The 27,959-nt window shown below is 37.6% G+C and overlaps 2 protein-coding genes across 3 annotated transcripts; both read right to left on the reverse strand.

Moving 5' to 3' along the window:
* Window positions 1–960: 960 nt before the first annotated feature.
* LOC118975575 (olfactory receptor-like protein DTMT) lies at window positions 961–1,954 on the reverse strand. The gene has a single exon (XM_037029586.1). The coding sequence runs from the start codon at window positions 1,952–1,954 to the stop codon at window positions 1,010–1,012; it is 945 nt and encodes a 314-aa protein (XP_036885481.1). The 3' UTR covers window positions 961–1,009.
* Window positions 1,955–9,657: 7,703 nt separating this feature from the next.
* SPATA22 (spermatogenesis associated 22) lies at window positions 9,658–27,878 on the reverse strand. 2 transcript variants are annotated; one of them, XM_037029618.1, is made up of 8 exons: window positions 27,558–27,878; window positions 23,417–23,545; window positions 21,291–21,351; window positions 21,069–21,131; window positions 17,577–17,919; window positions 15,402–15,531; window positions 12,893–12,990; window positions 9,658–9,861 (listed from the first exon to the last, which is right to left on the reverse strand). In XM_037029618.1, the coding sequence occupies exons 1-8, from the start codon at window positions 27,598–27,600 to the stop codon at window positions 9,670–9,672; spliced, it is 1,059 nt and encodes a 352-aa protein (XP_036885513.1). In that variant the 5' UTR covers window positions 27,601–27,878; the 3' UTR covers window positions 9,658–9,669. The 2 variants fall into 2 exon arrangements, with proteins under 2 accessions (XP_036885513.1, XP_036885512.1); XM_037029617.1 differs by having other exon boundaries at window positions 21,069–21,164.
* Between the last annotated feature and the right edge of the window lie 81 nt (window positions 27,879–27,959).

Consider the following 27,959-nt stretch of genomic DNA (forward strand, 5'->3'; position numbering starts at 1 on the left):
AACAAAGTTTTAATTAAGTGAAATAACACAGTAAATTAGTGGCTCCACAACTGAAGACAGAAAGGTGAGTTAAAAGTTTAATAGGCTGCTTTTCAGGGTCACTAGGGAATAACAAAGAGGAAGACCTTGCTAGCAAGTCACTGAGATCCCCTTTCCAAGCTCAATGACATACCTCCACTTCATTTCTTTTACTTATCATACAATTGTTTAATACACAATTTTTAAAAGATCAATACTAACAAGTGTGGTTAATACCCCAATACTAATATCAATGTATCTAGTATATAAAATTATACAAAAAATCCACTTTAAAACTTTTTAATTTCAGAGAGAGAGAAGAAGGGAGAGAAATATTGATGTGAGAGAAACATCAATCAATTGCCTTGTGTATGCACTAGACCAGAATAGAATCTGCAACTTATGTATATGCCCTGACTGAGAATTGAACCCATAACCTTACTCATAAGTTTAAGGCATTGAACCCACAACATTTTGGTTTGTGGGACAATGCTCCAACAAACTGAGCCACACAAGCCAAGGCTAAAAATTCCATTTTATATCTCACATATGAGTGACTATATATGGTTCTTTTTCTTTCTGACTTATTTCACTTAGCATGATATTCTCAAGGCCCATCTACATTGTCACAAATGGCAGTATTGACTCTTTTCTCATGTATCATAGAAATGTACATCTGAAAACTATATAATCTAATTAACCAATGTCACCCCAATAAATTCAATAAATAGCACTGATTGATGACTCCCATACACCAAAAGTTTGCCAGTTCAATCCCCAGTCAGGGCACATGCTTAGGATGTGGGTTTGATCCCATCAGGGAGCTTATAGGAGGCAACCAATTGATGTTTCTCTCTCATATTGATGATTCCCATTCTCTCTCTCCACCCACCACTCTTCTCTCTCTCTGTCTCTCTCTCAAATCAATAAATATATCCTCAGATGAGGATTAAACAATTGAATAAATTTTTTAAAAATCCAAGCTTTACCATCATACAGAGAAGGAAGCTTTCTTTTTGAGAAAGACTCTTCCCAGGGCTCCCTTCATGTCTCTGTTCCTTAGGCTGTAGATGAAGGGATTCAGCATGGGGGTCACCACAGTGTACATCATAGCCATGACGATCTCCTTAACAGTAGAGTTATCTGCTGATGGGCATAAATAGAGACCAATAACTGTCCCATAGAACAGTGACACCACAGACAGGTGGGAGCCACAGGTGGAGAAGGCCTTGCAGATGCCTCTAACAGAAGGGACCTTGAGGATGGAAGACACAATTCGTGCATAGGACATGATGATGAGTAGGAATGGGATGACAAGAATAAGCCCTCCCATGATAAATATCACCAACTCATTAACTCCAGTGTCAGAGCAGGACAGCTTCAGCAGAGCAGACATGTCACAGAAAAAGTGGGGGATCTTGTTGTCAGCACAAAAACACAATCTAGCCATGAGAAGAGTGTGTAACAGGGCATGCAACGTGGTCAGCACCCAGGAAAGCACCACCAGAGAGAAACAGAGCTTGGGACTCATGATGGTGGTGTAGTGCAGCGGGGAGCAGATGGCCACATAGCGGTCATAGGCCATGGCCACAAGCAGGAAGCTCTCCAGGTCTGAAAAAAACAGAAAGAAGTACATTTGGGCCAAGCAGCCTGCATAGGGGATGGAAGGGACTTGACTCTGCATGTTCTGCAGCAACTTGGGCATTGTGACAGAGGAAAAGCAGAGGTCACAGAAAGACAAATTACTGAGAAAGAAATACATGGGTGTATGGAGGTGAGAGTCCAGGTGAATAAGCACGATGATGAGGAGGTTCCCCAGGATGGTGGTAAGATACATGGCCAGGAACAGGGCATAGAACAGGTTTTGCTGCTCTGGCTCAACTGTCAGGCCCTGGAGGAAGAAGGATGTGATGATAGTTTGATTTCGTCCAGTCATGTTCTGTGTCCAGTGTCTTAAGGGAAAAATCACAGTGTCCATTAAAAATCTGAGTAAAAGTAAACACATTTCTGTGATATGTGGTCTGTTAGTTGCTCTTCAATGATTGGTTTTACTCATTATTTATAACAGTACTTTCTGTCACCACAAATATATCACTAAATCCAAGGCACTTTTCAGACTTATTTTCTCATTTTTTATTAATTAGCTTGTAACAATATTGACTCTTCCCGCCCCTCTAAAACACTCTCATCTGTTATCTTCAGTGTGATCCCAGTGGTTCTCCTTATACTTCCCTGGGCATTTATTCTCAGTAACTGTGACTGGTTTCTCTCTAATGGTATCATATATATTGGTGCTTCTTTGGGCTTTTTCTTAGACACTATTTTCTTATAATTTTCTGTGTCCAGACCTAAAAAGCCTGCATATTCCCATGGCATCAATTACCATATACGTTTATCTCATGGATAAAACTCTATCACTTTCAGAACTGTCCCATCAATTACTTAATGATTATGTCCTCATGTAATTTCATAAGCATCTTCAGTTCAAAAGATCCCCAAACAAAACTCATAATCTCACCCCACCCCTCTCTCAATCCACTTCTCTAAGTCTCTCTCATCTCAGTAAAAGAAACTCAGGCTCAAGTCATAACCCTTCTCTCTCCCCAGACCAGGCGAGAACCCACTGCTATGTTTCCACAGCATCCTGTGCTTGTTCCCACAGCACCTAGTCCCGTTGGGATTATTTGTTCATCACTCTCTTCCCTACTGGATTGTCAATCCCATGCAAGAAAGACCGCAGCTGCAGCAAGGCCAGCACCTGGCACAGTGCCTCCAAGTAGCTGATGTTTCGTGAACAATTATTGGCTGTACTTCAGGCTTAGACATGCATTCCAGAAAACTCCTGTTAAGTTAGAATATCTACATCTACTAAGTATTGTCAGAACAAGATCTTACTAGTTTTTGATGCTTTATTACAGAATTCCTGAATGTAACCTCAGACTTCTAGAAAATATTACACTACCTCAACCACACTACTCTTTATCGTAAACAGACAACCCAGTACCTACATCCACACTGTCGCTCTCTGCTTGTGTGGATGCTCACAGGACATAATGATATTGATGTGAAAAATAAACCTGATGGGGAGGTTTGCTGATGAGGGGAGAAAAAGGAAGGGATTAAGATAAATTCTACCCTCTTCCTCTAGTTGTTCTCCAGATATCCATACCTCAGAATGTGCCTCAGAGCAGACAAAGAATGCTAAGGAGGAGTCCAAAGGGATGTGGGAAGTTCCTTCCTTAAAGAAACATAACTGAGTCCAACTGCTGGGGTTTCCATCCTGTTGATGCTGTTTAATTGAGCCATGTTAATAATTTTTTAAGTCTGGAAATAATGGGTTGGTTTTTCAGTAGAGAGAAGCATCAAATGAGGTTTCGCATACCTACTTTCTCAGAATTTTTCTCCCCAGGGAAATAAGTGGGACCCATCTGCTAGTCAAGACTTTCACTAGGAATCACAAACCAGAGCCAGCTGCACTTGCATCAGACCCCAGCCCCAGATCAGGCTTATGGGCTTCAGCTGCTCAATTATGGATGCTTCATCTTAACCTGGTGAATCAGTAGTTGTCAGTCTGCACAAATTTTACATTTTGTAATGCAACTCTGCTGATCTGTGGACAACATTTTGAGCAGTAAGAACATGCAGCATGTTTTTAAAAACAGATTACTGCACCCTCCCCCAATAAATGTAGTCAGCCTCTCTGGAGAGGGAGAGCCCATCCAAAATATTTTAAAGCTCCTTATGTAATTCAAACATACAGTCAAGGGTTAATCTGTATTGAATGCCTGCCTCACACAGATGCCTTTTGTTGAAATGATACAATCTCGAGACATACATTACCTAGTAATANTCAGCTGCTCAATTATGGATGCTTCATCTTAACCTGGTGAATCAGTAGTTGTCAGTCTGCACAAATTTTACATTTTGTAATGCAACTCTGCTGATCTGTGGGCAACATTTTGAGCAGTAAGAACATGCAGCATGTTTTTAAAAATAGATTACTGCACCCTCCCCCAATAAATGTAGTCAGCCTCTCTGGAGAGGGAGAGCCCATCCAAAATATTTTAAAGCTCCTTATGTAATTCAAACATATAGTCAAGGGTTAATCTGTATTGAATGCCTGCCTCACACAGATGCCTTTTGTTGAAATGATACAATCTCGAGACATACATTACATAGTAATACTTACGAATGCTATCATTAAAAACTGGTGAACATCAGTCAAAATATTTCTAGAATTTGAAGAAATCTTGTGAGGCTGAGAGGCAGAGAAGAGGATTCTTATACCTGAAAAACTGTGCTGCAGAACAGCACATGAGACCCTCTTTTAGGGTTGGAAGGACCCTAAAAGACTAGCTCATTTGTCTTCTACCTAACCCAGTCTATCTGATGGCGATTCCAGGATCCTGGCCTGAGATTACGCTCCCCTTCATTCACTAAGGTGTGTGAAAAAACAACCCCTGTAGTCATCACCTGTGTCTATATCATCCCTTCTCACATCTCCAGTTCTACACATCCTTGGGCTTAAGGGGCCATGGATCCCAGAGGAGGCTAGATCCCAGAGGAACTCCTGGAAGACAAAGTCATTATCCAGGATTTCTCAGGACAAATGCTCTCAGAGTCCTTAGGCAGTGATTGATTAGTCACAGGTCACACCTAACTATACTTTGGAGGGAAGGTGGGGTCGGAGAGAAGCTCATGTACTGATGCTTAACCACTGCCTACTTAACGGACAGTGGTCCTATGAGACTGGGGCCTACCTTTTGCAGGTGAAACAGGATAGCTGTAGAAGCCATAAAAACAAGCATGGGCAAGACTGTGGATATCCTAAAATCACTTCAAGTGTAGTTTAGGCTTTTAGCCTCTGGGCAACGAGAAGCCATCGGGGTACTACCATGAAAGATACATGTTGGAAAGATTCCCAGGGTGGCAGAATCTCTCACTACAACTTAATTCCACATAAATACACCCAGGAGAGAGAAACCTGCAGCTAACAAGGATTTGACTTCTATGGCCTAACCATATGCAGACATATGGAAAGGACAAGAATAAAAGACACACTCTCTCAGATCATGTTCAACCTTCCTCAGACCGAGATAGAAAAGAAGCCCAGATTTGCATTTTATTAAGGTACACCTAGCTTCTTACCTCTCCAAGAAAACCGTAACATCACCCTGCCACCACCATTCTCTCTACCTCTCTACAGATGTGTCAGAATAACTCCTAGTCTCCAGCTCCTCCTTGCTCTGCAATTGAGCACAAGGCCATAGCTAACATTATGGCCTTCTTCCACACCCAGTCCATGTTCCTTCATCACTTCAACTAGATGGGGTTATTTACATTCAACCTTCATTCCTCAAGAGTCTGAATCCTCAGAGTTATTGACTTTATTGGGTTGTTATAGTTTTCTATTTACTTTCACTAAGTGGTACCCCAAAGAATATTCTAGATATCCAACACAGTCTTTCCTCACTGTGTAGAGAAACCCAGTTTTCTATGGTAACTCCTTAATTTGCCTGTTGGTTCAGTACACAAAATGGCCAAGTGTCTGTCTCAGCGTCCAGCAGAACAGAACCATTGAAGCAAACCAGTCGTCCTCCCTTGGGAACTACATCAGGGCAGATAAAGTGCTTCTCAGATAAGGTCAAGTTAAAGGAGTTCATCATCACCAAGCCCTTATTATACAAAATACTCAAGGGATTTATCTAAGAAAAAGAACATAAAATATATGAACAGTAAAATGACAGCAAACTCACAATCATTAACAACCACACCTAAAACAAAAACAAAAGCAAACTAAGCAAACAACTAGAACAGAAATGAAGATCACATGGAGGATTATCAACAGGAGAGTGGGAAGAGGAGAGAGGAGGCAATGGCACAGAGAATAAGTAGCATAGATGGTAGGTAGAAAATACAAAAAAGGAGGGTAAGAATAGTATAGAAAATGTAGAAGGCAAAGAACTTATGCATATGCTCGTGGACATGAACTAAAGGGGGGGATGTGGGTGGGAGGGGGTATGTAGAATGCAGGGGAGTGAAGGAGGGAAATGGGACAACTGTAATAACACAATCAATAAAATATTTTTTAAAAAAGGAAAAAAGAGAAACTCCAACAGAATTTTTTGTTTATTTTTTAATTAAACTTATTGGGGTGACATTGGTTAATAAGATTGTATGGGTTTCAAGTGTACAGGTTGAAATGTACTCATTTTTAAATTCAAATTTCAACGGACACTATCCTTTCTTTCTAAAGATACTGGAGACAGCTATGGCAGGAAGGAATCAAACCATCATCACAGAGTTCCTTCTTCTGGGACTGCCCATTGAGCCAGAGCANGCAAAGAACTTATACATATGCTCGTGGACATGAACTAAAGGGGGGATGTGGGTGGGAGGGGGTATGTAGAATGCAGGGGAGTGACGGAGGGAAATGGGACAACTGTAATAACATAATCAATAAAATATATTTTAAAAAAGGAAAAAAGAGAAACTCCAACAGAATTTTTTGTTTATTTTTTAATTAAACTTATTGGGGTGACATTGGTTAATAAGATTGTATGGGTTTCAAGTGTACAGGTTGAAATGTACTCATTTTTAAATTCAAATTTCAACGGACACTATCCTTTCTTTCTAAAGATACTGGAGACAGCTATGGCAGGGAGGAATCAAACCATCATCACAGAGTTCCTTCTTCTGGGACTGCCCATTGAGCCAGAGCAGCAAAACCTGTTCTATGCCCTGTTCCTGGTCATGTATCTTACCACCATCCTGGGGAACCTCCTCATCATCGTGCTTATTCACCTGGACACTCACCTCCACACACCCATGTATTTCTTTCTCAGTAATTTGTCTTTCTGTGACCTCTGCTTTTCCTCTGTCACAATGCCCAAGTTGCTGCAGAACATGCAGAGTCAAGTCCCTTCCATCCCCTATGCAGGCTGCTTGGCCCAAATGTACTTCTGTTTTTTTCAGACCTGGAGAGCTTCCTGCTTGTGGCCATGGCCTATGACCGCTATGTGGCCATCTGCTCCCCACTGCACTACACCACCATCACATACACTTCTATGTAACTTTATTTTCATTGTGGACATTATTACAGATGTCCCCATTCCCCCCTGCCCTTTGCCCACCTCCACCCAGGCCCCATCCCTCCTTCCTCTGGCCATCACCACACTGTTGTCTATGAATTATGCACGTATGTTCTTTGGCTGATCCCTTCACCTTCTTTCATCCAGTTCCCCCTCCCCTCTGTCAGCTGTCAGTCTGCTCCATGTATTCATGCCTCTGTTTGTACATTTGATTTTATAGTAAACATAGTATTTCAGATCAATATGAAAATGATGTGCTATTCAAGAGATGGTACTGAAGTAATTAGCCACCTATTTGAGAAATAAAAATAACGTTGAAACTCAGTGTCTTGCAATCTACATAAAGGTAACTTCTAAATGGATCAAAAAGCTAAATATATAAAATATAATTGCAAAAGAATACAAAAAATACTTGAAAACCTTAGCATACACATTGTCTAATCCCTTCCCCTTCTTCCCACCATTATCCCATTCCCACCTCCCCTCTGGTCACTGGCAGTCTATTCCATGTTTCCATGCTTGTGGTTCTATTTTGTTCATTAGTATATTTTGTTCATTAGATTCTTCTCAGAGGTGAGATCATATGGTATTTGTCTTTTGCTGACTGGCTTACCACAGACATGGACAACAATGTAGGAGCTGACTGTGGGAACTGACTATGGGAACAGGGGGTGGGATGAATGGAGGAGGGCAAAGAGCAAAAATCTGAGACAACTAATAGAATAACAATAAAAAACTAGTTTAAAAAACTTTTTTAAAAAGTTTTTTAAAAAGCCTAAAATTAAAATTTTTTTCCAAATGCTTCCCAGTCATTCCAGTACCACTTACTGAATAGCTTTCCTTCCCCACTGATTTCAGATGTTACCTTTATCGCTAAGTTCTCTATATACTTGAGTCTATTTTTCTACTTTAAATTATTCTATTAACCTGTCTATTCATTAACCAGTACCATATTGTAAGTGAATAAATATGCTTTCAAAAAACATGCTGGTTTTAAAATATGTCTGCCATTTCTTTGGCACCCTTTTTTTCAAATGGTGGAGGCTAATTCCCCTCTTCCTGTATGTGGGCCATACATAGTGATTCACTGTAGTACAGTGACGTGACTTCCAAGGCTAGGTCATAAAATGGACAGCTTCCACCTGGATACCTTAGTATTAGATTTCTCACTCTAGGGAAAGCCAGCTACCATGTCATGAGGACACTCAGGCAGCCCTTTGTAAAGGCCCCCCTTGAAGACACAGGCCACCTCTCAACAAAAAGCATCCATTTGGCAGTCATTTGCATGAGCCACCTTGAAGTGTGTCCCCAGCCAAGTTATTCCTGAAATCCTGGCCCACTGACAGTGTGAGAGATAATAAATGCTTATTGTTTTAAACCACTAATTTGGGGGTAGAGGATAATTGGCTATGCAGAAATAGATAATACTTAAAAGTATTATCTATTATTATATCTTTATTATATGTGATATAGTTTCATAATAGATAATATATAAAATCTCTATTATATAAAACCTTTATAATTATATATAAAGATATTGTGGTCTATTGTTCTTTTCTTTGAGTTTCCTTGACAATTCTCATTTTTTTACATAACCTTTAGTATCAGCTTGGTGGTGTGTGTGCATTTACACACAGAAAGAAAAATTACATGCTACAAATTAGAGAAAAATCAGTATCTTTGTCTTCCTATCCAAGAAAATGATTTGTTCAAGTCTTCTTTTCCACATTTCATTAGTATTTAAGGTTTTCATCATATATTTCCTCTATTTATCATTTAGCCTTGATTACTACTGGAATTTTTTTCTACTTTAAATGGTATCTTTATTTTACATTTTAATGGTTGTGGGTTATTTCAATACCATCTACTAATGACTTCTGCATATTGTTTTCTATTCTAGTATCTTACTTAATTATCTCATTTTTGCAGTAATTTCTCAGTTAATTTTCTTAGGTTTTCCATGTATACAATTACATCATCTGCCAACAGCAATAATCCTTATACCTCAAATGTTTCTTTTATCTAATGTATCTCTGGACCATAGAAATTCCGTAAGTTCAGAGATTTTTCTACTTTGTTAAGTGCTTTGCCTCCAGCACCTGAAACAATATTTGGCAGGGTATACGCTCACTGAATATTTGAAGTACTTAAATGAACTGCATATACTAGTAGCTCCAGGACAGTGCTTAGTAATTGTACTGATAGTGGGCACCTTGTCTTCTTGTTCCTGACTTTAGTGGAAATGCCTCTATACTTCCCCATTATGCTTGATGTTGGCCTTCAGGCTGACTCAAATGTATTATTGTCTCATGTTAAGTAAGGGTCTATTTCCATTATATTGAGCATTTTTATTTGAAATGGTTGAATTTTAGCAAATGCACCATTTTTATACAGACAGTAAAATTATTTTTCAAAAGTTCTTTGCACACTGAAAATAATTTAAATATTTTAATTTAACAAGTGAAATACAGAAAAGCAAAAGCTACAAAACCATGGAGATAGTAATTTAAACAATAACAGAAAAAGTGCTTTAATTTATAATGTTTAAACTTATCACTATTTACATTTCATTCATTATGTTGGTATAATACTTCATCTCAGTATCTACAATTTTGACAAATGCTTGGAAAGTTTTTTGTTCAGAAACAGATGCCGGTCTAACAGAAACACATTTGAAAATATTCTTTTTCTGGTCATAGTTTCCAACACACCTATAAACTCGGCCTCTAATCAGTCTTGGAAGTTCACGATCCTGTTTTTTAAAAAAAATAGTATCAATAAAACCATTCATTACTTCATCTAAATTTCAACATTCTGAAACTAATTATATGATCAAGTAAATATGAATCACCCCAAAATACTGTAACTTTCTTACCCAATTCAGGGCCCCCCTGCTGACCAGACAATGACAGCTAGGCAAATATGGGTGCTCTGTCACACAGGAAAGACCTTCACGTGGGAAGGGCTTCTCAGAGGCTAGCAAGCTGCTGCTCCTTATAAGGTTGACTACTTGTGTAATGGCACTTCTGTAACTGCCTGAGTTCCTCTTTCACTAGATGGCAGAAAAGTATTTCATACCAAACCTCCAATTAAGAACAAATGGAATAGCTGGATGAAATACTTAAAAATCTCCTCATAGATTTTAGAGACACCAGGGCAGTGATGAATTACAGAGACCCATCTGAGAAAGAGGAGGAGTCCAGAATGGGGCCTGATATTTGGGGGTGCTTCCCCCTAAGGTACCTGTCAATTACAGTCAAAGTAGTTGAGAGTCTAAAGAAAATAAACAGAGCTTTTGACAGGCTCAGAGAGCTGGGAGGGGAAAAAGAATCAGAGGCCCCTAAGAAAAAGATTCTGGTAACCACCCCCACCACCACCCCAGCCTCAGGACTGGGACCCAAAAGGGCTATGCCCTAGCGGGACTAGTAAACCAGAAAAAGATCAGCCAGTATCAAATGCTCTCAATCATGAGCAAATTTAAATTATTCTGGGATTGCTTTCACTAAAGGGTCACAAAAAGCATTAATTATAAGGGAAAATACTGACTATTGCTAAAAGTACTATATTAAAGTGAAGAATTTCTGTTCCTTAAGAGCCGCCATTAAAACTCAAAAAGCAACTCACGAAGTATGAGAAAATATTTGCAATACATATAATGTACAAAGAACTTGTACCTACAATAGTTTTTTAAAAACCTCCTATGAATAAATAACAAAAATAATAATAATAATTCTGCCCTGGCTGGTGTAGCTCAGTGGATGGAGCGTGGGCTGCGAATGAAAGGGTTGCCAGTTTGATTCCCAATCAGGGCACATGCCTGGGTTGCGGGCCAGGCCCCAAGTATGGGGTGTGCAAGAGGCAGCCACACACTGATGTTTCTCTCCCTCGCTTTCTCCCCTTTCCCCAGTCTCTAAAAGTAAATAAATAAAATCTTAATAAAAAAAACAAATAATTCAATAATAGAAAAAATAAAATGAGGCCTAAACAGACTTTATAAAACAAGTTATCTGAATGGCCAGTATGCATATAAGGTGCTCAACCTCATTAGTAACCAGGGAACTGTAGAGAAATGAGAAGCACTAAACACCCACTACAAGAGCTCAAATAAAAACACTGACAGTACTGAGTGTTGGTAAGAACACAAAGAAAAACACTCACCTATCCTGACTGTGTGTGTGAACTGGTACAACTCTTTGGAAAATTTTTTAGCAATAAATACTGTATGAGAACATATGCATGCAGCATAATGCAGCAATTTTACTTCTAGGTATATACCCAATAGAATTGCATGCATATGCATGAGACATATGTAAAAATACCCATAGACCATTGTTTATAATAGCAAAATACCTAGAAATAGCCCAGATGCTCACCAACAGCAAGATAGAAAACTAAACTGTAGTACAATATATTCAGACAACAGAAAATTGTATATAGAAATATAAATAAATACTGTAGCTACATGCAACAACATAGATGAATTTTACACTGTGTTGAATGAATCAGACCTAAAAGAAATATACCATATGATAACATTTATATAAAGTTTTAAAAGAGGCAGAACTAATTTATGATATTAAAAGTCAGAATAGTGGTTACTTTTAGGTAGGAGACAGGAGGTAGTGAATGGGAGGAGGCACAAGAATGTACAAAGTAATAGCAATGTTCTAGTTCTTAACTGTGGTAATGTTCACTGTGTGACACTTCACAGAATTATACAGTTATGAGTTATGCACTTTGCTGTGTAAAGTGTTTTATTTTAAAAAGTCTTAAGACTAGAGAAAAATAAGCAATTAAGATATTTTAGAAATTAGTAACTTGACAATTACTATTTCTTGATCATCTACTATGTGTCAGACACTGTACATTCATGTTTTATTATCTAATCTCCAAACAACCTTTCAAAGTAAGAGTCTCCCCATTTTACAGAAAAAAAACTGAAGCTCAGAAAGCTTAAACAGCTAACTCAAGGTCATAAAGGTATTAAATAATGGAATAAGAACTAGAATCCATGTCTGATTTCAGAATGATGGCCAATTTCAGAATTAATCCCAAATTCTTTTACAGAGTACGTAAATCTTGTAAGGTCTCCACACTTCCTTGGGACATCCAGCCTCCCGTGTCACCCCCAACCTTCTTTATCATCAAGCCTCTTCCTTATATCACAGCCCATCTCCATCTATGCCTTCCCCCAACTTCAGCACCATTATCCTTACCCCCATCACTTAATAATTCTATACTCTGGTAATTATAAACTACCTGCATTTTCCTACACAATCCAGGCTCTCTCTTAGCTTCATGTCTTTAAATACAGTGCTCTTTCAATTTAGCATGCATTCCTCCTTACCGCTTCCCATCCCTCCCACACAAATTGGTTTATTAATCTTTAAATATCTAAAACAAGATAGGTAACTACAACTCTTCAGATCTTTCCCTGACCTTCCTATCTACCTCTCTAGCACTCTGTACATACCTCTATCAGATAATTTATCATATGACAATGTGACATTTATGCAACTCTCTTTCTACCTGAGATTATAAACTCTTTGAGAGAGCCATGTTTATATTCTAACGTGTATCTGTTGCATCTAGCATAGCACCTGGCACACAGTAGGCTCTCCATATTAGTTGAACAGATAACTTTAATATTAAACTTAAAAGCAAGCAAAATGTTCAAAGTACTACCAAAGCGTTAAACAGAATTTCTACTACAATGAAATTACAGTCTGCATTTGTGTTTTGCTGGCATAGGCTTTGCAAAGAATACTTAGACAAATACTTACTATTTCATAAAATATACAAGGCAGAGTATTTTTCCCATCTCTCATAAGAAAAGTCTTAGAATAATATGGCCCAGGTGTAACAGCTGAATCGAGGACAGCTAAGCAACATCAAAATAGAAGGAAAAATCAGTGGTGGCAAAATGCAAATAAAATGTAATAAAGAGAAGCTGATATTTAAACAACTATTCCCACACAAGTTTCTCTGAGTTTTATTTACACATTTAAAAAAAGGCATCTAAACAGGGAAAGAGCCCTGGCAGCATGACTCAGCTGGTTGGGCATCATCCTGCAAACCGAAGGCCACAGGTTCAATTCCCAGTCAGGGAATATACCTAGGTTGTGGTTCAGTCCCCAGTCAGGGCACATGCAAAAGGCAACCGATAGATGTTTCTCACATTGATGCTTCTTTCTCTCTCTCTCAAATCAATAACCATGTCCTCAGGTCAGGATTTTTTAAATAAATAAATAAATAAATAAATAAAACAAGGAGGGAAAGATATTTCTGAAACTGTTTTATACTAAGGGAAACAAAATTTCTGGGCCTCTCCAACTTAGGAACTAAGTTATACGCCCAAGTTCGTACACCAGACAATAGTTGACCATTGAACCTTTTTCTTAGAATTTATTCTATAGAGTGGTTAAACCCCCAGACCCTTGGGGATTTATTATTATTTTATAATAATAAAATAAACACATATAACTAATAACTAATAAGCATCACGGTTTAATGAAAAATAAACATTGAATTAGAATCAGAAGGCATGCATTTGAGTCCTAGTTCTTCAACTTACTAAACTGAGCAAATTGTTTCTCTTTCAAATCTGTCTCATCTATAAAATGCAAATAATAATTCATGTTTGTTTCTAGAAATTACTGTCAAATGAGAGCATTATTTATTTCTTCAAATACCATCTGCTGAGTACTGATAGTGAGCATTTGTTATTTTTTAAGGTCAGCTCCATTTCCCCTAATAATACCCAAATTTTCCTTTAGAAAACCTCTATGTCATTCTTAGCCATAAGATTTGAAGGGAATTTGTATCTCTCCCACCTCCCAGGTGCAGGAGTGTCCTGAAATTGATTTAAACCAGTTAGTGTATCCCATTCCCTAGTTACAGCATGCAAGCAGGGTTTGGGTGGTAGACTTACTACCCAATCAGAAATGATATGCAAGGGGTCATCTGCTAACCCCTGGAAAAGAACAATCAAAAGAAACCATCATAGAATGTGACATTGTGGTACAAGGATGGGTGGGTACAGAGAACTTTGATAATCATCTTAATACCCAAAGGGAAGAGTCAGAAGCTGCCAGGCAGACCACAGTTGGAGTTTCAGGATGAAGACAATATCGTGGCAGGACAGAAAATGGGTAAACCTCAAAAACATAGTAGTAAGTGAAAATGCAAGCTGTGTATTTTATTTTATTTTTTTAATATTTTACTTATTTATCTTTAGAGGGGAAGGGAAGGAGAGAGGGAGAGAAATATCAATGTACGGTTGCCTCTGCCAAGGACACACAAAGTATCATGTGTCCCCTGCCAGGAACTGGCCTGCAACCCAGGCATGTGCCCTGACTGGGAATCGAACTGCGATCCTCTGGTTCACAGGCCTGTGCTCAGTCCACTGAGCCACACCAGCCAGGGTTCAAGCTGTGTATTTTAAAACACAAAACGCCATTAAAAGTTCACATACATTTATGAAATCAGATATATATAGTAAAATTATAAAAGAAGGATAAGAAAGATACCACAGTGATTATCTCTAGAGAAAATAAATGGATGAGGGTTTCAAAGATACCTTTGAAATAAATACCCTATAACATGGGTATATGTATGTTAAATTCTCAATATTTTTCTATATGTTTAGAATATTCCTTAATTTAAATTAAATTAAATATTTACTTTACTTGAACTACTGAAAAAAGTATGTTTTGAATCTCTACTTTTACTTATCTCTTCATTTTAGGTAAAATCAAATTCCAGAAACATTCTACAAACTCTCCTCCTTCTAAACATTAATTTAGAAAACACTAATTGTAGGGTGCTCATATTAGTAAAAGACTCTTTAGAAATGTTCTTTCCGAGTATTTAAATATAATTTAATTTATATACAAAATTACTACTGGATTTAGTTGAACATAGTAGAAAAACACTAGATTGAGATTAAGAAACTTAGATTCTATACCCATTTTTGCTGCTAACTAGCTTTGTGATTTTAGCCAAGTCTATTTTAATTATTTGCCCCATTTCCTCACATAAGGGCTGTGTTAGATTGCTTGTAAGAATCCAGTTTCAACATTACAAATCAGAAGAGTACTACCATAAATAACCAAATACATCTCAAGTCACACAAATCAATGACAGACCCAGAAATTAAAGGAAATCCTAATTAACTGAAATCTCCTTTTGCACAGTTTTATTATTCTTTAAGATCTCCTAGATATTCTCATTGACATTCAAAACTATTGTCCAAATAGTATTACTTAAGTCTTTTTGAAGTATTATACCTACCCAGTATTTCAAAAAGGAGTACAGTTTTGGGGGCATGTTCACGCCAGTACCTCATGCTTTCAATAACTGCAGATATAATTCTTAAAGAATTCTCTTTTTCCTTAAACTTTAACTGGTACAATGAGGCATTCTTTTTTGGAAAAAATATAAAATAATAGCATTAGAAAAACCTTTCAGATTTCTCGTCATACTCTTTCACTTTCTTTGTAAAGATTACAGGTCCTTGTAATAGGCACACAGGTAAAATATGTAAACGAACTATTAAAAATTTTAAGTATTGTGTGCCAAACCTGTGATAAATACAGGTGAATAGACAACTCCTTTCCTTAATGTGCTCAATATTCTAGAAGGGGAGTCAGACACATTCATTCATTCATTCCAAAAGTACTTATAGCCACCTACCACATGCTAAACACAGCTAATGAGGAAATAATAGTGAGAAAAACAGGCAAGATATACCCCCACAGATTTTACCATCAAATGGCAAAATATATAAACAAAAAATAAACAAAAAATATATAATAGAATGTCAGGAACTGATATATCTTATGCATTTAAAAAACAGGATAAGAGGATAAAGAGACACAGAAATAGTTATTTCTAACAGGATGTTGAGTGAGGACTGAGGGAACAGCAAGTATAAAGGCCCTGAGATGGGAATGTGTTTGGCATTTTTAAAGATTAACTGAAAACACAATGTGTTAAGATACTAATTTTTAGGGCGTACTGGTGACACTTTGTGAAGGCAGGAGATGTCTAAGGACACTTGTTGGGACATTGTTTTCCAACTATAATTACCTTTCCTCCCTCTCCCCACTCCTAACCAAGATATGAATGCCTCCCACTGAGGCAGGCACAGCTAACTGCCATAATGAGCCACGGTTATTAAGATGACTATGTCACATCATCCTTATGTACAAGAAAATGTACAGTTGAGAACAACTGTGAAATATGCTATTGTAGTCAGATTTCTAGGAAAAAAATAGAATTTACCTCAGATGGCTTACTGGAAAGACTGCTTACAGACCTGGGCAGAACAAATATTATGGCACCTAAGCACTCAAAAACTGACAATACGAAACTTCTACCACTCCTAGGTTGAAAGGACAAAGGGAAGAAATAAAAGTACCAAACCTGTGGAAGCTGGACTCAAAGAGGGGCAATATATAGGGACACAGCTTGTGACACTACATTAAAGCAGGGAAGACACGGGAAAACCCAACACCTCTGCCCAGCCTTTGATGTCCTGCCAGTGACTCCCACTGGGTAACTCCTAGCAGAAGTCAGCTAAGGGATAATGCACTGTGTAGCACAATTCAGCCTTCCAGAACACAGAGAAGGGCAGAGGATAAACAAGCTTTTGGGCCAGGTGGCAAGGGAGGGGAGATTAAGCGAACAACCAGCAAACATAATATATACAAGACATTTACAAAAAAACAATTACAGTGAGGAGTGGAAAGAGAAGTGAGGCTGAAGGGAGTACAGATATAAAAAAAGAGAGAAGCTCAAGCAGAGTCATATTAGAATGCATATTATGTTTATAGAACTGTGAATAGTTTGAATATGGTAAGTGCATAAAAAAATTAGTGGACTCTAGAACATGAGGCTGGAAGGGTAAAATAAGACCAGACTATACAGCAAGGGTCAGCAAAGGGTAGCCTGTGGTCCAAATCTAACCTGCTCTGTTTTTGTAAATTTTTATTGCAACATGCCACACCCATCCATTAATGTACTGTCTAAGGCTGCATTTAAGCTACAATGACAGAGTTGGGTGGTATAGTTGAATAGCAGTTGCAAGAGAGACCATATAGCCCATAAAGCCAAAAATATTTACTATCTGGCCCTTATCAGAAAAAGTTTGCTGACCTTTGTTACAAAAAATTTAGACTGACATGTGAAGAGCTTGGAGAATTTCCGTAAGTAATGGATAAACTGTCATCAAGTCAATTATTAGTAAACAGTGAAATTCAGAACCCAGCAGGCCACTCTAAAGCAACTATTAATATTTTGGAAACTAACATTCACCCAGTCTAATGGACCTGAATATTTGTGCTAATTAAGTAATACATGCCATGGGATTGATTTCAAATGTTCTTATCTTATGAATTTTCTGAATACTTATCTCATTTCTTACATATAAACATAAAATGTAAATATTTATATTTAAAAGTTTACCTTGAGAGAGTTTTCTTCTGGAATATCATCTAACTTTTTTTTCTTAAATTGATTTTGTTGGAAAATGGACATAAATGACTGTGATGCACCGTCTTTGTCTAGACCTCTCATTGTGGAGCCAGATGTTTTTGACAAATGTGTTTGTCTGAGTACTTCACTTTGTCTTTGGTGAGGTAAGTTAGGAGGCTGAGATACTCTTAATTGTTTCTGTTCTTGCGTTCCCAAGTTCATTGGACGAGAATTTATTCCATCATTTGCCATTAGGTTGGTTCTTTTGCATTGAGGCCTAAAACCATTTCTATTCCAAGTTTTCAAGCTGGTATTTTTGTTGCCATCTCTGTAGCTGTAATAGTTTTTAATAATTAGTATTAGATTTTGTTTCTATATACTTCTTTTTAATTTATTGTTGTTCAGTTACAGTGGTCCTGCCTTTCTCCCCCTTGCTCACCCCAACTTCATCCCCCCAACTCCCACAGTCAATCCCCTACACTGTCCATGCCCATGAGTCCTCTATTCATGTTCCTTGACTTGCCCCTTCCCCTTCTTTCTCCCTTTATTACCCTCCCCCCACCTCTCTGGTCACTATCAGTCTGTTCTTTATTTGCAAGTTTCTGGTTCTCTTTTGCTTATTTGTTTTGTTGATTAGGTTACACTTACAGGTGAGATCATATGGTATTTGTCTTTCACCACCTGGCTTACTTCACTTAGCATAATGTTCTCCAGTTCCACCCATGCTGTCCTGAAGGGTAGGAGCTCCTTCTTTCTTTCTGCTTTGTAGTATTCCATCGTGTAAAAGTACTGCAGTTTTTTCATCCACTCATTTACTAATGGGCACTTAGGCTGTTTCCAGCACTAGGCTATTGTAAATAATGCTATGAACATTGGGATACTTGTTCTTAATTAAAAAATTAATCATTAAAATCTGTATTTATATGGCAATTTGTGGTTTGTACTGTCTAGTTAGAAATTCTAAATACAACATCACAATAACCCTACAACATGCTATACCTCTCTTTTCAGGTGAGGAAACAGCCTTAGGGAGGAAGTAACTTGTCCAAAGTCAAATAGAAAGTTACTGACAATACAGAACCCAGAGAATCCTCGTCTCCCACATAAAGCCTATTTTTAAACTATACAAGCCTTCACATAACAGTGGTTACTCTCTTATGTGAATGAGAGTAAGATCTCGAGAACTTCCACATACTTCTTTACACATTTACTTTTAAATTTTCTACACAGTAAAATTTTAAGTTAAACTAATTGCATGTCAGTGATTTTAAATCACAAGAATAAACATAGGCAAGTTACTAGCAATTTGCTTAGAAATTTTTTACTTTAACTACATAGCTTAAAAGCCCTACTTATGAATCAGTGGCAACATTTTATTATCTACATTAAGCCAAATTGTATCAGCTGATCAGAACATAGTAGTAATGAGGCCAAAATCAAAAGTACAATTTCTGATCTTTCTAATTAAGGGTACCACAGAGAAAAACTAGTTCAAGTCACAAATTCTTATTTCTAAATAATTTTCCTGAAAATGCCACAGAACAGCAAGCAATACAATCCATCCCTTGTTAGAGAAAATAATCCAAAAAATAAAAGATTTAGGTTCCCTAGTGATCAGGAACAAATACAAATTGTATGAGGCCTGGAGCTTGTATAATTTGGGAGCCTTCTTAAGTAAATTAGGTATACAATTACATATAAAAATAATGAGAAAAAATACAAAATAATTTCAAAACTTTAAAAGTTAATAAAAATCACAATATCCTAGAAAATATTATTAGTATTATTAATTACGGTAACCACCTGATATTCCTCTTTAAGACATTTTTTGTACATGGATCATCTCTTTGTATAATAGTGATTTTATTTTCAAGAGAAACAATAGAAATTTTGTCTTCCCTCTCTCATTACTGTGGAAATTACTTTTATTACTCAGTTTAGAAAAGTTTCTTTCAGTTTCACAACTCCTTACTGGTAAGAGCACATCTGCAATTTCCTCCAATAGTTTTTTGCTCAGGGGGTGCTCCTACCCTGGACAAGCTTTGGAACATCATGCCCACACACAGTGCTGCTTCACCAGCCAATCCAGCTCTGCCAGGTCTTCAATATCCCAACTAGACCATGAGGCCTAAGTTGTAGTGACCCCTGAGCAGAGCAGGCAGCAGTGTCCCACTCAGATTCTTCTCCTTTGGTACAAAGATGGAGTCCAGGTGGTCAACAAGATACCGCACAACAGGCTCTTGTTGGGGGCAGATGAATGTAAAGGAAAAGCCTAGATTCTTAACCTAAGCATAGAACCAGGTAAAAGATCTTCAGCAGATTACAGACTGCCTACTTGAGTTTCCAAATGTTTTCTGTTCCTGGGTTTTCTGTTGTTATCTTCCAACTGTCATAACAGATTATTATTTCAAACTAGACTCTAATAGTGGGTGGCTGTCCATATTACAATCTGCTACCTAAGTCTCTGTCTGATGCCTATCAGAACAGGTTTCCTCCTAGTACCTGCAGCTGGAACTAAACCTCCACAAACCACCTCAAAACCACCAATAGGCTTAGTTTCAAGCCCTGGTCCTGAAAAAAGCAACCGACTGATCCTAAGGAAACTAGCAAGAGTAATAAAACCAAAGCTCATTTTTTAAAAATAAAAATACTGTTTTGATGAATTTATGAACCACTTTATTGAAATTTCCCCCTTTTAAAAAATATGGTATCTTTAATCAAAGTTAAGGTAATATTAACATCACAGGGTTATTATAAGGATTATTAAAATAACATACTGAAGCACTAAACAATGACAAATATATGACATGTTTGGTGCTGTTATTCCAATACTTTGTTCCCAAACTATTCTCTTCAGTAGTTGTCACTTAATCAAGAATACTAAAATCCAACCTAAAAAAATCCATGTCCCTTTTTCTATCAATTTTTTCATAATATTTAGGCTTTACACTCAGATCCTTATGCCAATGACCCAGAAGTACCCTCACCATCTTCCTTGACAGTCCTCTTCATTTCTTGAGCTCCTACCACTGCAAATGCGTGTGTATTCAATATTTGTTTCCATCTTTCTTTTTTATTCCCATTCCATTTACCTTGGAACAGACTGCCTTACTAGGTAGGATAAGATTGAACATTCTACTTAGTTCTCAATTTCTAAATATATCCAACATTATGACACAGTTATTCCTGACTCTTTGCCTATTATCAGTTAGATCATTAATAATCCACAACAAAATCATAAATTCATCATAATAAATATTGGCAGAAATTTCATTAACATGGAGAGTTCTTTGGAAACATAATCACTGCTACATTTATCTAATGTTCTCTTAACTTCTATTATTAAATATAGCTAATATTGATATAGTTGTTATTAACTTTAGAAATTTCCTAAATGTAATTCTGTCTAAGAAAGGAGAAGAGGAGGAGAAGGGAAGGGAAAAGAGAGGGAAAGGAGAAGACAGAAATCTTAAGTAGACTCACCTCCAACCACTCTTGCTCTCCTCAGTATTTGACTGAGTAGACTTAAATACAGAATCTTGACTTCTCAAAGGATGAGAAACAGAACATGGTATTTGCCTTTTGAGGAAACATATCTTATTAAGTATTAATAATTTGCTTCCAAGTTCAGAAATGTAAAATGTACATAGAAAATAAAACATCAGTAACAGATACACATTTATTAATGTATATTTTTTCACATACCCTGGGTTCACTGTTGTTGTTGAAGGAGGCAACTCTGGATTCACTGCTCCCCAGGCCCAATCTCAAAAGATATAAGCAGTAGAGAAAAAAGTAAAATGTAGCATTTAAAAAAATAATATTTCATAAATATTTAATTTGATAGTTGAAAGCCTGAAGAAAAGAATTTAAAGATATGGACTTGTTCTTCAATAGCACTTTGTTGCGGAATTTCTTCCAGCCTGCCTTATTAATTTTTATACATGTCTTTCTTCTCCATTGGGTTTTAAGCAAAGATAATAGTTTCATCTGTATTTCTTTTCCACAATCAATCCTAGTGTAATACCTTGTACTCTGTAATATGAATTTAGTGTAATCAACATTTCTTAAACTTTTTGATCCCAACCCACAGCAAGAAATACATCATAACCTAGAACATATAAATGTGTGGTGTGCATGTGTGTTGTGGGAGGGGAAGAAAAAACAAAATTTTGCCATCAATTTTTATTCTTACTGTGTGTAATATAGTCTGATATTTTCTATTCTATTCTACTTTGCTCTCCTGTGTTTCTTTTTTTTTTTTTTAAAGATTCGTTGTTTCCCAGCCTAGCTCTCAAAATTTCAAAAATACTGCCCTGCCTGGTGTAGCTCAGTGGATTGAGCACAGGCCTGCGAACCACACGATTGTGGTTCGATTCCCAGTCAGGGCACATGCCTGGGTTGCAGGCTGGTTCCCTGCAGGCCAACTCCCATCAGGGGACACAGGAAAGGCAACCATACATTGATGTTTCTCTCCCTCTCTCCTTCCCCTCTAAAGATAAATAAATAAATTTTAAAAAATTTTTTTCAAAAATACTGATCTAGTCTTATCTCTTACCCAATATAAGAATCTTATCATAACTCTGACAGACAGTTATCCTGGTCAGAGCCTATAGAAATCAGTAGTTCAGGAGGATGCACATTTCTCTCTGGAGTAGCTCAAATTATTATTTTTCAAGGTCAACACTATGCTACATATAAAAACATTTTAGCTGGCCGAGAATTTTTTAAATGGCAGAAGATGATCGGACAATGCCCATTTATGTACATCCATGTGAATTTTTATCCATAAAAATGGGAATGAAATAAAATTTTTACTTCAAATTCCTCAAATGTTGAAGAAAACAAAGTATAAATTTAGGAGTAAATTAAGATCTATGGTTAAATGCTGGATAAATTTAACAATACAAGTATTGAGAGGGAAAAAAGAGAGACTGATTGATTCATTTTCAAACTCTACTTACATAAAATCCTATTAAAGATTTTTTAAATGTGCCCAGAAAATTGCAAATGTATATAACCAGCATGTACCGAGTATATTTCAGAATGTCTTACTGTCCATGCCTTCTTCCAAGATAAGTAAAAACTCAATAAACTTTAAGACTTCCCAGCATCCACCACCACAGCTAATTGTTTCAGAGATGACAGGCCTAAACATAAAACCATTATTTTCATAACCCCATTTAAAAAGATGAGCTGAATCAGACTCTCTCTTTCTAGAATTTGAATCAGGAGATATAGAGGGCAGTCAATAATGTGCTCTGAGAGCTAGAACTAAAAGGTTAAGTTAACTCCCATCAAGGGCAATTTCGTGCATGTGCTAGTTGAAACTACAAGAAAGCCAACTGGATAAGAGAGTAAAGAGGTAACAAATAAAAATGCTATAAGAGAAAAAAGACTAAGGTCGAATGCTAGAAATTCCTGGGCTTCTAATCTTCCTAAGATCTATTTTTTTCCATTTTTCCTGTGTTCCCATGCACACTTATTCTTGAGGCAACTTGAATTTCTTCATTCTTTAGCACCAAATGTCTAAGTCACAATATCCATATGTATCTTGAAAAAGACAACAATTCTTTACAATGCAGGTTATCACCTCATTAGAACAAAGGCCCCAGATAAGATACTCCATTTAAAATGCTAAACCACCCTTATAGACAAGGAAACTCAAACTCCTGTCCTGGAATGTTCAAAAAGAGCCAAGTAATCTCTATATATGGATAATGGAAAGACGAAAAACATCAACTTTTTATATCCATTATAATAAAAGATAAATGGTAATTTTCTATAATCTTAGTTCCTATTTTCTCAAAGTTTTCACCTTATTTTCTTACCTGTTGGTAGAGGAGGGAAATCATAACTGTTGGAAGTAGTACTGATACCTGGATCATTTTTAAGTGGATTGGAAGTTAATGGCTGTCTAGTCCTCTTTTTCTGATTGAACAATGGTACAGGCAAACAGCCTAAATTGAATGTTCCAATGAATTAGTATATAATAGGAAAACAGACCTAGTTATAGAATAATCTGTATACTTCTAAATGTTAATTTTATATTTAATATAAATATATTTCTATATCTTTGTATTGATTCTTACATTCTTTTTAAGATCTTAAATAGCCTCATTTGCTTCTCTAAATACTCCTTTATTTTTTTTATTTTTCATTTACAGTTTATATTCAACACTACTTTGTATTAGTTTCAGGTGTAGGTGTACAGCATAGTGGTTAAACAACCATATACTTTACACAGTGATCCCCCTGGTATTTCAAGAACCCACCTGGCACCGTACATAGTAATTACAATATTACTGACTATATTCCCTATCCTATACTTTACATCTCTGTGACTATTTTGTAACCACCAATTGGTACTTCTTAATACCTTCATCTTTTTACCAATCCCCCCAAAACCCCTCCTCTCTGCCAACCATCAATCTGTTCTCTGTATTTATAAGTCTGTTTCTATTTTGTAAGAATTCTTTTCTTGTTCTATTCTAACACTGCCTTAATTCCTCTTGTTTGGAAGTAATTCCTAGCTCCTCCCTCATCCCCCAACCCTTTCTAAATCTACTTTTCGTTTTCCTTATTTCCCACCTGTGTTTGCCTATTACCATGTGAACTAGAGGGGGACCCTTCTTCACATACAAAAGAGGTGAGGGAGAACCAGACTTTGACCCATCCTTTCCAAAACCCTAAACACTCTTCAGTCTATCTTGGCACACCCTTTAGGGCCATGGTTCTCAAACTTTAGTTTGACTGAGGTTTAATTGGAATTGTGCTTAACATGCCAATTCCTAGACCCCATCTCATAGATTTTATTTCAATAGATTTGGTTTGGAAGCCAAAAATGCAATTTTAACAAGCATTCCAGGTATCTGTAATGCATATTTTCAGTGACTTTGATAATGCCTCAGAGTGATAATACCCAATTCAAATGAGAATCTGTACTACTCCATATCCTTTAGATAAGATATCTGGGATCTCAAGTTAAGCCAAAAATCAGAATTTATTAGAACTAGAAGGGACCTCAGAGGAAAAAAAGGTCCTAAAAGCTTGAACACTGCTACAGTGGAAGAAGCTAGGTAGAACCCAAGCTTCCTGAATCTCAGTATAGATATCTTGCCCCTATGCCATACTCCAGCTGGTCCATTAAAACTTCTGTGCTACAGGAGAATGTAGATTCTGTGACAACTGTCTGATGAAATGATGTGGGCTCTGGAGTCAGACTTCCTGAGTTTGGATTACAACATCAAAATAGGGTTGAATTACATACACCTTCAAAGTATAAACCTGAGCAATTTCTTTAAACTAACTGGGCCAGTATGACATATACTGAGAGGCAGGATAATACAGTGATTAAGAGTCTGGACTCTAGAGGACTTCTGGCCAAGATGAAGGTGTAGATACACACATTGTGCCTCCTCAAACAACCAAAATAATGACAACAACAACTTACAAACAAAATAACAACCAAAACTGAGAGAAAACTGAACTGTAGGGAAGTCCAACAACCAAGGAGTTAAAATAGACACATTCATCCAGACCCGTAAACGTCATGGAGTCGGGCAGCCAAGCAGAGAGGGGTCGTGGCACAGGAAGCAGTGACACTGGGCATGCAAGGCACCCCAGGTGCACAAAACAGCACTGGGCAGACCCTGGGCACCCAGGCAGCAGTTGGCAGACCCCAGGCAAGGGGTGGTAACAGGCAGACCCAGCAAGGCAGGGATTGAGAAGCAGGGCACCATGCGCAAGGTGGCTGGCTGATGGGGTAGGGGTCCCACATTCGTGCGCAGATAAGTGGGAAGTGAGATGGACTGTGCAACCCAGGGCCCTAGCACTGGAAAATAAAGCCTCAAAACTCTGATTGAAAATACCTGTGGGGGTTGAGGCGCAGGTAGAGACTCCTAGCCTCACAGGAGAGTTTGCTGGAGGCTAGGGGTCCTAGCCTCCACAGGATCCTAGAGCACACACAAGCCCACCCACATGGGAATCAGCACCAGAAAGGCCCAATTTGCTTGGGGGTAGCGGCAGAAGGGACTGAGGTGCAACAGAGAGTGGACCTAAGTGCCAGTGTTCCCTCTCAGACCCCGTCCCCACATACAGCATCAGGACCCAGCAACCTGGGTTGCCCCACCCTGGGGACACTGTGATCAGGATATACAATTCAAATAGCCAACCTATCAGATGCACAGTTCAAAATACTGGTGATCAGGATGCTCACAGAACTGGTTGATTTTAGTCACAAATTAGATGAACAAATGAAGGCTACACTAAGAGAAATGAAGGGAAATGCACAGGAAACCAATAGTGATGGGAAGGAAACTGGGACTCAAATCAATGGAGTGGCCCAGAAGGAAGAAAGAAACATTCAACCAGGAAAGAATGAAAAAACAAGAATTCAAAAAAATGAGGAGAGGCTTAGGAACCTCCAGGACATCTTTAAATGTTCCAACATCCAAATTATAGAGGTACCAGAAGGGGAAGAGGAACAAGCAGAAAACTTATTTGAACAAATGATAAAGGAGAACTTCCCCAATCTGGCAAAGGCAATAGACTTCCAAGAAGTCCTGGAAGCTCAGAGAGTCCCAAAGAAGGTGGACCCAAGGAGGAACACACTAAGGCACATCATAATTACATTAGCCAAGATTAAAATGAAGGAGAGAATCCTAGAAGCAGCAAGAGATAAGGGGACAGTCACCTACAAAGGACTTCCCATCAGACTGTCAGCTGATTTCTCAAAAGAGACCTTACAGGCAAGAAGGGGCTGGAAAGAAGTATTCCAAGTCATGAAAGTCAAGGACCTACATCCAAGATTGCTCTACCTAGCAAAGCTTTCATTTAGAATGGAAGGACAGATAAAGTGCTTCTCAGATAAGGTCAAGTTGAAGGTGTTCAGCATCACCAAGCCCTTATTTTATGAAATGTTAAAGGGACTTATCTAAGAAAAAGAAGATGAAAAAGATGTATGGTAAAATGTCAGCAAACTCACAATTATTAACAACCACATCTAAAAATTTAAAAAAACAACTAAGGAAACAACTAGAACAGGAACAGAACCACAAAAATGGAGATCACATGGAGGGGTAGCAACAGGGGAGTCGGGGGGGAGGTACAGAGAATAAGTAGCATAGATGGTAGACAGAAAATAGACAGGGGGAGGGCAAGAATAGTATGGAAAATGTAAAAGCTAAAGAACTTAAGACACATGGACATGAACTAAAGAGGGGCAATGTAGGTGGGAGAGGGTGTGCAGGGTGGAGGGGAATGAAGGGAGGAAATGGGACAACTATAATAGCATAATCAATAAAATACATTTTTTTAAAAAAGAGAATGGACTCTAGAGCCACAGTGCTAGGTCCAAATCTTGGTTCTGCCACTTCATAAGTTACTTATTTAACAACCTCTTTGTGTCCTAGTTTCTCACCTGGAAGACAAGGATGATAATGATAATGCCTATCTCAAAGGACTGGTGTAAGGATTAAATATATTGCTACATATAATTAAGTATCTAGAATATAGTACATACACCATAATAGCTATTATTATCTTAATTGTCCATAGCCATCATTTTCCTGGTTCTCTTCAATCTTGCCCTCTAATAAGTTGGGAAGCAGAAACAGTAGAGGAAGGTGTTAGGGAGACAGAACTGCTTCTGGAAATACTTTAAATAAGGCACAAATACAAATAGAAAATAAATCTACTTCTTTGTTTTGAGCCTCAAAGCACAAAACAACTCAAGCACATAGGGTCTGTAGGAAGAACACTCATAAATCCAGAGAAGTCTGGTTTTATTCCCACCTCTGCCACTAAATATTTTGCCTTCAGTTATTTTATGTCCTTGGACCTAAATAGTAAAGAGCCTACACGTTCAATCTTTTCAAATATTTCTTCCAAAATGCTTTATCTATAAGTTTCATAAGCTTTACATGGTATATACAAAGTATAGAAAATTTAAAAATAAAAGGTGTACAATACCTGCTGTACTTCGAGTTGAACTTTCATTTAGGTTTCTCTTCATTTCCTTCAAAATCAGCGTCTATAACTTTTTCTGCAACACTCCAAATTTAAAACATGAAGTCATTTGACTAAACCTTCAGAGAAAGAAATTTGTAGCTCATATTGTCTCAGAATTTGAACAAGATAATTCTGAGCCTAGTAATTACCGAAATCAAGATTTAAAACTGTAATTTCAAATGTGATCATGTTAACACTGTACAGAGTCTCTCGCTTCAGAGTAAGAACTAACAACACAAACTGTCAGCTCTTTTCAAAACAAGCTGAGGAGACTGGGGTGGCTGTGGCCCTGCCTCCTGGACATGCGGGAAGTTCACAGAGTCTATGTAGGTAATCTGTTTTCGGACTAGCGCCCCCCGCGGA

Source organism: Sturnira hondurensis, unplaced genomic scaffold (genome assembly GCF_014824575.4).
Source record: "Sturnira hondurensis isolate 20B ecotype Veracruz unplaced genomic scaffold, ASM1482457v3 Scaffold0020374, whole genome shotgun sequence".
In the NCBI taxonomy this organism is placed as follows: domain Eukaryota; kingdom Metazoa; phylum Chordata; class Mammalia; order Chiroptera; family Phyllostomidae; genus Sturnira; species Sturnira hondurensis.